At 37.4% G+C, this 10142-nt stretch overlaps 1 protein-coding gene across 2 annotated transcripts in view; it reads right to left on the reverse strand.

Moving 5' to 3' along the window:
* The window catches only part of MYBPH (myosin binding protein H), a 30962-nt gene extending 21256 nt beyond the window's left edge, over window positions 1–9706 (reverse strand). Inside the window, exons 1-3 of one of the 2 annotated variants that reach the window (XM_081322539.1) lie at window positions 9488–9706; window positions 3296–3603; window positions 1715–1855 (exon numbers count right to left, since the gene is read on the reverse strand). In XM_081322539.1, coding sequence (XP_081178665.1) covers window positions 1715–1855; window positions 3296–3449 — 295 coding nt within the window. In that variant the 5' untranslated portion in view covers window positions 3450–3603; window positions 9488–9706. Of the gene's footprint in view, window positions 1–1714; window positions 1856–3295; window positions 3919–9487 lie in introns of those variants that run through there. The other variant, XM_081322540.1, reaches the window with a different exon arrangement.
* Between the last annotated feature and the right edge of the window lie 436 nt (window positions 9707–10142).

Genomic DNA, 10142 nt, shown 5'->3' on the forward strand with positions numbered 1-10142 from the left:
AGTCATGTTGTCTAATAACTTATTTACTTCTTATCAAATACAGTAGATATATTTTAACTGATTTATAAATAGATATAGTCCAGTTGACCCCACATAGCACTCCTTGTTGCAATTATTCCCTACAATAACCCTGTGACATCAAATGGCTGAGAGCGATGGGCCAAAAAAATACACCGTGAGCTTCCACAGCCAAGAGTGTATTTGAACCTGAGTGTCTTCACTCCTTGTCCAACATTCTAACCATTGCACTGCACAGAATCTCAGCTCTCATGTTTTTTTTATCCCTATTGTCTTGCTTCCTTATTGTTACCATGAAAACTTTTAGGTATATTTAGATCTTCTTTTGTAGACATTTCTATCATGTTGACAAATATGTTACTTGGTTCAAGATTAATAATTTGTAATCAATCAGAAATATAATTAGTGAACTAATATAATAGCCCTCCAAACACATCAAGTGGCTATACAATATAGTAATATATTCATACAAGTTGAAACTGGGAGAAATGAAATATTCCACAAACAGTTTGAAACAGAATATACTGTGCAAGCAGTGCCAACAGCTAAATTCAATTTAATGTATTTATATGAAGTTATTTGTCCTCTTGTATTAGAATTCTAACACCTCAGCTAATCAATCTGTGTAAACCATCTGCTTTTCAAAATGAAAAAGGGAAATAATCAGCTGCTACCTCATCAATGCTAGATGAATTTAGCAGTTTTCATTCATCATTATTGTCATTATAACATGTTGTGAAGCTATCTTTAAAAAACCCACTCAGCCTATGATGGCATCAATATATCATTTACTTATTGTATAGAGTTGTTCATAAATGAAATGTCCTAAGCCAGGTTTTCCAAAGCAGATTTTATAATTTTTAAAAAAGTGTATATATAAATGTTGTAAAATTGGGTCAGTCACATTAGTGACCTGCTTTATGACATCATAATTTATGACTGTAGGAATTCGAGGACCTTCTCTATAAGCTGGAAACCTTTGGATGATCATTAAAAGGCAGCAACAAATATTCACTCTTTGTTCCACTTAGTGATAATCTGAGTTTTTTCAGGGCACCTATGGCATTCCTACGAGGGACATTTTTGGCAGCTTCCATTATATATTATCTAACCTCCCGATATAAAGATTTGTTACAAAAATTCTATTTGAAACAGGGGCATAATCATGCACCAATGAAGTAACAAAAATGTAGCAGATAACCAAGATTTTTATTTCCTGGTTTCCCTTGAGTAATTCTACATTTGAGTGGATGTTTGCACATTTCTTGCCCCACTCTGCAACTCGCATTACTTAACAGTTGAACAGAACCAGCACAACACTTGCAGAGAAGTTACCTCTGTGAAATAGCTTCCCACCTTACACTCTTTAAGAAAAAGTCTCATGTCAAATTCTAGACTTTATAATCCTATAATGTGGTTGTTCCACCGTATCTACTGTATAGCATAATGGAGCAAATATGTAAATTGGTAATCAAGTGTGCTACTACTTAGCAAAAGTAGACATGACATTTTTTAAAAACAACTGAGCAACAGTTTTCAAGATTTTAGTGAACATTACATCAAAACTATCCCTCTCCCATACTATTCTCTTTGACTGTGGCTGCCAACTATCAAGAGGAGAAACAATTCTTTCATACTAGTTGATATCCCAATGCTGCAATTTTTCATTCTTGCAAGGGAATAAAACCAAACCTACTTCCATCTTTGCAGTACTCCACTACATATCCATCCAGACCAGAAGGGCCCACATTTTCAGGACCATCCCATGTTAGAGTCACAGAGCTCTCGTTCACATCCTCTACTGCCAAATTCAGCGGTGCACTGAAAGATGCTGCCACTATAAATATAGAAGCATTAATAAATCATTTGCCATTCCTACAGGTGCAACCTTTATGCTGTGCTAACTCATAGTTCTTTCTGAATGGCTTAGCTGGACAATCTAAGAATATTTGCTGATTAACATAAACACATCACTACCTGTTGCAAACAACTTTTAATTGTAATCAGCGTCCCAGATGAATTTATGAGTAGAGTACTGTGCCATGGACTAATTTCAGTGGATTCTAATTGGCAATGCATTCTGACATTTTAGGGCTCTTGTGAACATATATCATCCATAGAGATTTCCACTGAACCAAATAGTCTAGTTGTGCTGAGTTTCCCACTGGGTGAAACTTTATATAAGAGGCTCTTTACAACTGTACAACCAATTATTTGGGAAGCAGACTTAAGGCAGACATCGATATCTGTGATTAAGAGTGACTGATGTGGAAACATTTATTTAATGAGATCTATGCTTTCCCTAGATCAATCTTCCACAGCTTGATGGATACTAGATGTTCCCAAGTATGCCCAATGCAAAATCTAAATACTCTAGAATTAAATTATCCACAGTATTCAAGGATGGGACAGGGTGATCTAGATATCAAAGAATTGACAAGCACTAGACTGGTCTCACATATTGCATTAAGATCATGGGCATCTGAGGGCGAAGTAAGTGTATATGACATGTGGCCAATGACATACTCAAACAAATGCTATGAAATATGTCCTGGTGTCAGATGTCTTAACACAAGCGTCTATCCAGCATCTGTGTGCCTGTCTCATAGTGCACTTGGTCACCATTTTAGTGTCATCCCATTTATAATGCTTATCATCTCTAGCTAGCTTTACCTGTCACCTAGCACAACCCTTTCCCCAGAGAAGACAAACAGTGATTTTTAAAGAGTGTTGTCACCAGCATCACAGGAAATGATCGGAATATGAGTGTTTTATATTGCTTTTTTTCTTGGAAGATGAACGTCGAGTGGGGAGAAATTTATTTATTTATTTATTTATTTATTTATTATTTTTATTACATTTATATCCCGCCCTTCTCCGAAGACTCAGGGCGGCTTACAAGCTTAGCAGTAGCCTTCATTCTATGTATATGCCTGCTTGTTAGGGCTTTCACACACACCCCAAGCGGCATTATTACAAAGTCAGCTTAATTGCCCCCAACAATCTGGGTCCTCATTTTACCTACCTCGGAAGGATGGAAGGCTGAGTCAACCTTGAGCCTGGTGGGATGCGAACCTGCACTAATTGCAGGCAGCTGGTGTTACTTAAGGAGGCATTAGCCCACTGCTCCACCAAGGTCACCAAGAAATGCCCCCCCCCTTCATCCAGCACACCACCTATCCATCGCATCCCCTATCTGGGTGGCCTGGAGGAATGAGGGCCTTGCAGTACTCCTCCCCGTCTCTTCATTTCACCGCCTCCCGTCTGCCTCTCTCACCTTCTTGGGTCTTCTGCCAAGTTGCCTCAACGGGCAGGGCGCGCTCGGGCGCTGGCTGGTTTCTCGCTCCGGCCAGGTTAGGTGCCGGGGATTCCTCCGGACCTGCGGCCGGGGCGACTTCTGGAGCCGCTGGAACAGCTTCGAGGTCAGACATCGACGGGCGGAGGTGGTCAACCGGTCCAGTTTCCCGTCCGCTGAAAGGAGCTCCGGTGGGCGCTCGCTTTCTGCTTCTACCGGAGGAGGCCGGTTTATAGGTCCAGGAGTCGCCTCCGGACCGCCCTCTGCTCGCCCGGCGTTGACCCACCTGTCTGCAGGATTAGAAGGACGGGCAGCTGCGAGCTGTGGATTCAGTAACCCCCCCCCCCCCCCGCCGCAGGCGTAGCTGCGAGATACGGGGACAGTTTTCCAAGCATAGAAGTATCTATTCTTAATCCGTTTGGAGGAAATTTTGGAAATTAAAGGGCATAACATGAGGAAGGAATGGAGCTTCCACCCCTTTCCGAAAATTCAACCTCTGCTCTGAAATTCTTGGGCTTGAATTTCTCTCATAAAAGTTCGTGAGAGAAATAAAATTGTGAAGATAGTCACCGTTTGGACCAGGTCGAGGGACCCATGGAAATTCTCGGAGAAACTTTGGACCAGTCAGGTTTATGGCAGAGGGTGAAAACTGGAAAAGTAAACGTTACATAAGCTGCTTGATCTTCTGGAACAATGATGAGGTATAACTCTAAATAAATAAATAAATAAATATCTACTTACACACCTGTCTTCAGCTGTAGCTTCAGCCAAAACAATATCATTTTCTTTGTTATATTTAATAGCACAGCTACCTACTGTATTTATTATAATCAAACTTCTGTGAGATAAAATACTTTAAACAATTTCCAAAAAGAGCAAAAATGTAGTAAATAAATAACATAGGAAATATAGACAAAGCATTTAAAATTAAGCTGAGTATACACAACAAAGCTGAGTATATACAACTATAGGAACAGGTATAGATTTTACTGTTTTCCATCAGTGTCTTGCATAGGAGGAAATGAACCTTAATTTTTTTAACAATTGGAATTTATACTCTCAGAAAATAGGAAACTCAGTCATTTCTTCATTCCTTCATAGCAACCTGTGGGAGAGCTCCTCATTCAACTCAATAACAAATTGTATTTGAAAAGATGTGATTCACATATCTGTAGGCTCCCTTATATTCTATCTATTGTACTTTCCTCCAGTCCATAAAGTAGTACAAAAATGTGCTAGTGTGTGTTGTCCTCTTTGCGGAGCCAGTAACAAGGCCAATAACTGATGTTGTCTTTGCAGATGTGATCCTGGACAATTTAAGGAAACTGTTGAATTCCTCTTGTGTCACCTGCTGGCAAGGAAATATTTAATAGACAAGTAGATCATGGGTTTAACCATTTGTCAAAACATGGTTCTGAGCTGTCACTGTTCTGCTTTATATAGGGCAATGTTCACCCAACAAATAATCTGTAGGATGCATTGAAGCCTTAGACTACTCTGCACTTCAGGTCCTGTACTGTAGATTTATGGGTGACCACACAGTCTAGTAAAGCAAGAGAGATGATAGCTCTAAACACAAGCTAATTGACAGGGCCTCTTCCCCATCTTCTGTGGCTTATAATATTATTTTTGAACACAGGTTTATTGTGCCTCTGGAAGAGTGTAAGAGTAGTTAAACAGGCAAGGGTGGCGGGTGGCCTAAGCTCTTGCCTATCACCTATTTTTCAGGCTGGCAGGAGAAATAGAGAGTGAAACATGGATCTTGTATTCTTTCACAAGAGCTCCAAATCTGTCTTTAAAAGTTGCCTGAAAACAGCCTGATTGGATTGGGCGGGCCATGTGGTGAAACACTAATATCCCTTATGCGCCTAACCCCTTATCAGCTCTTTTTTGGGCTAGCTAACAGGTATGTGATACCATTGTTGGGAGAAGAAAGAAACACTACTTTACCTTATGGATAAGGTAAATATGGATCTGAAGTAGAGTCAGCATGAGAAAAGGGCAGCGTCATAACATTTTTTTTAAAGCACCAGTAGATTGGCATGCTCCATTTCTCTTCTGTTAGGTAATGTTATCTTTTGGGACTTGAGTCATGCCTCCTCTGCCACAGCACCAGATGTCACTGAAACTGTTGGCCTTTCATAAGGCATTAGAGACCTGGATGTTCTTTCAGATATTTGGGCCTTATTGGTTGGCTTGTCTACTTCTTTTCTTCATTAACTGGAAATGGAATGGATTTTAGACTTCAGATGGACATGATATTATTGTTTTGAGGGTTTATTTTTAAGCTATGTCTTGTTTTTTGAAAAGTTCAATCATCTATGCCAATAAAATTGTTGTTGTGAGATGGATGGTGATAAAAATTGTTTATGTAAATAAAAACAGTTATGGAGCAACTTTCTCTTATGGTTACAGAGAGTGAAGAAGAACACACAGGATGACTCAAAAATCAGCCACAGCAATATTTTTCTTTGTTTTTGGAGTGTAAATATATTACTTAATGAAAAAACAGTCTCTGATCTCCAATCCAAGAAACAGTCTCCAATCTCATCAGTTGAATGGATATTAAACATCAAAAGTTCAAACTTCACATCTATGATGAGGTAAATCTAATTGGATTTATGTTGCTAAATTTAGCTTTCTTTAAAACAAAGATATTAGTTTCAAAGTTTACAACTGCGTCAAATGTAATTTGAATTTACAAAATTAATATATGCAAATTATAGTCTTCATTCAACATCTGAAGTATTATGAGTCTTCCATCTCATAATATTACAAAATTTAAAACCTGAAATAAAATACTTTTATTGAAACAAAGCATTTTGTATAGTTTAAACTTCTTTATTTAGAAAATCTTTTTCACATTTATTGTGTTCCTGCATCTCTGTCATGCACATGCTCAATATGTATCACTTGTGGATTATGTTGTTATGTTGTTTGCCCTTGTGGATTATGTTGATTGCCCACAGAGATTGGCTAGGTTCTCACAATAAGTCAATATGTGATTTGCTTTTTTTGTGACCTAGCATATTGTTTAAGTCCAATTATGTTTACCTACAGCAGTATATTGAGTGAACCCAATTTTATTCTACAAATCATGGGTCAACTATGGCTAAGCTCACAGACACTGAGAATATTCCTAAGAATGTACTGAACGAACACTCCTTGATGATTGCATATTGCAATGGAACATCACATGGGCAATCTTTCTTTCATAAAAGCTTGTTAGCTATTGATAGTTAGGAATGAGGAATGTATTTTATATACCTTTCTAGGCTAACAAGACAGCATTTCCATGTCTGGAATTATTCATTTACAGAATGGTGAATCATTGGACAATAAATCAGACAGCTTTTCAGTATGTGCATGCCACACAATTGTATATCTAGCCTACTTTTGAACTATGACAGCAGCTGTGAGTGAGCCTTAGCAATATGAAGAATCTCTCATTCAGGAGATTGTCACTTTAGTAAGACAGTGTATTATGGTCTGTTCTAAATAATTGGGAATGTACTTTATGTAGTGTCTTATTAACAATTTCATTCATTGAAAATCTGAACAGTCAGGATAGGTTTAAGGCAATGAAATCTCACTGAATTCAATGTATTTTTTAAAAAAATCTGGTCAGAATGGAAAACTCTCATGGAAACCTTCACTTATTCATAAAGTTTTGGGGATCTTTGAGACTGTGACTATTTCTCATCCCAATCTATTTCACAAGGTTGTTGTGAGGATAAAATAAGAGGAGACTCCAGATCAGCCAACTTGGATTACCAAAAGAAAGATGGAAAATAAAAACAGCATATTTTGAAACCTTGAAACAAAGACATTCATCATTTAGGGGGTGTTGGTTAAAATGGAATCTGACTCTACTTCATTTTTTTTCTTTTCTGCTTCCAAAATCTGTTTTGGAATATAAACTAGAACAGAGGTCCGCAACCTTTTTAGCACCAGGGACCGGTTTCGTGAAGAGAGGTACACAATATATCTGAATTTGGAGGTGAGACTGTGGAAATTTTCTTTATGGCATAAATAAATAAATAAACAAACACACATGTAAATTTATATTGATTTTAGGGAAAGGGTTAGATTAAAAATGCCTTTGGAATGCTTCTAACATATGCACTTCAATCTGCCTATTGGTTCTATTTGAAAAATCCAGTCTGGGCTTTCCATATGTAGATATAGTATGTGATAGAGGCCATATATCGAGTATTGCCAGTATCTATCCACCTGTTTGTCCTCACACAAGTTACCTCACTCCCCTGGTGTGAGGCAGCAGCTGAGAGCTCTAATAAGTATCTGACGCATGGAAATGCTGCCAGGCAACTAAACTTTGTTTTTTTAGGAGGTGGTCATGTGACTTGTATAACAGGTCAAATTCTGTTCTGTGTCTCAGAAGTACATACATTGACCAACAGAAGACATCACTTTCTGTTTTTAAAGTGGCAAATGCAAATCCTCCTATTTCTGTTCTCCATTTCAGAATCCAAGAACAAAAAGGAGACTTACATCTGAGGACAGTCAACAAGGCACTGATTTGAAGTGTGTTCCCAGCACCATAGAAATATCCTTTACTTTTGATGTAATGGGACAGGCAGCAACCACATAACTGTAGAATTGGGAAGAAGCTCAAAGATCACCTCATCCACTAGGAAATCCTAGTCTTTGTTTTAACTCCTCATTTGTGAGGCATAACTTTAAGAGGTATTGAAAGAATATCTTCTTGCTCTAATTCATTTCAAAAGATGCAGAAACAATGAGAAAAATGAAGTCTCTGGAAACCTTTTGTGTTGGTGGGGAAATCTGGAGTAAATATGTGCATATGCATATAAATGACTGACTTGGTAATTTTCAGATCACACATTGCGTTGTTCCATACTTTGGATTTTTTTCCTAGTTAATGATGCTTGAATTCAGCATCATGTTGATGATGAGCTGCATTTTTCTAGCTTTAAGTACAGTAACCATGGGCAATTAATAGTATTGCAGGATTATTTCCCCATTTTGTTAACTGGAGAACGATGGAAAAGTATCCCCCTTTTAGCAGCCAGTGGAGTCAATGAGGATTGCTTCAGCCAAATGTTCATTTTCAAAATACATATCCACCTTTGCTTCAACTTAACATATCCAAATGTGGACACTTGCCTAGATCAAATTCTACTACATCAGTTGCATTGCAGACATAGTACTTGAGTTGCAAACATTAATTCCTTTGACCCAGCTGATGATATAATATTGCTTATTTATAGCTGCAATTTTAATCACATTTGAACATAGTGGGTCCCACTTTTAATCAGTAAGCATGGATTTACTCTGTGTATATCAGTTTTTACAAGAATAAATTGTGATGCCCAATATATCAGCAGATGCCAAATAATAGCAACATGTAAGAGCTTAAACAACAAATGACGAAGTAAAAATTAAATTAGGACCATGTATTTCTGAATGCAGTACCATCTGGAACACATTCCATAAACATTCAAGCATGCTGCTGAGTGGATTACAAAGCTGTAAACATTAAAAGCTAGGGATCCAACAGGAAATGGGTTAGAAATAAAACTGTGTAAATTATGATGACCTCAGATAGAGGTCATTGCAATTTACATAGTTTTATTTTCAATATTTATTTTCAATAATATGCCCACATTTGGAATACTGCAGAGTTTTAATAAAACTGTAGATTAGAATTACTGTATAGTGCTGATCATTGCATTTGAAAATGAATAAAACAGAGCTGGAAAAAGTTCAGAATAGAGCAAACAAAATTATCTCAACTATTGTATATCCTTATACAGTAAGAAAAGATTAGAACGCTTGGAATGCCTTCACTCAGAAAAAGGTGATTAAAGGGGACATGATCAAAGTGTATAAAACAGTGAATATCATGGAAAAAGTGGACAGGGAAAATGGAGAAGCACATTTTTCTTCCTCTCTCAGAATATTTACACAAAACTCAATCCAAAAAAGCTCAAAGGAAAATTAGGACAAGGGGGAAAAAAAGCCAAAACTCATCCCAATGAAATGAAACCTTTCTCCACACTATACATAACCTGCTGAATTCACCACCATATATTGTGCCTATGGCCACTAACTGGCACAGCTTTAAAAAGGATTGGATAAATCATGGAGGAAAGGTCGATCAAAAACTAGTAACTTGTAACAAAAAGTTACCTTCAAGTTGAGGGCAGCATGTTTTCAAATACCAGTAGCAGTGGAGCAACAGCAAAAGAAGAATTATCTCTCCATTACCAGCATGCGAAAATCCCAGGGCATCTGGTTGGTTCCTGTTAGAAACCAAAGTCTGACCAGATCCACCAGGATAAGGGCTAGGATTACGTTCTTATGTTCTTAAAATGTCCTGAAATAAGAGAATGAAGACCAGTGATGTTGCTGGTTGACAAGCAATAGCTCATATCATATGTAAAATAAACAAGCTCCAAAAAGTGCTTTGCCTCTTTGTTCAACTATAATCTCACTTAGATCAAATAATATAAGAAATGAAACTGTGAAACTCTTAAAAATAGGAGTGGAGTGGGGAGAAAAGGGCCCAAAAGCCCCAGCAGTCAAAAGCATGCAGATGGAAAAATAGGGAAATAAGTGGTTGAAAGGACTAAAATTTAGTCCTTTACCTTAAAAGAGAATTTGTATTAAAAGATATACGATTGATATATGTCACCAGAAAAAAATGTTCTAAAATGTGTAAAGGCACTTCATGTTGAAAATGTGAACAACAAGAAGAGGTATTTTGTCATTCTTGGTGGCTGTATAAAAAAGCTAGAAAATTTTGGATTCAAATATATTCAAAGGATTTTAAGGAATCAAAGTA

The sequence above is a fragment of the Vipera berus genome (assembly GCF_964194415.1).
Source record: "Vipera berus genome assembly, chromosome: 3".
NCBI classification, from domain to species: domain Eukaryota; kingdom Metazoa; phylum Chordata; class Lepidosauria; order Squamata; family Viperidae; genus Vipera; species Vipera berus.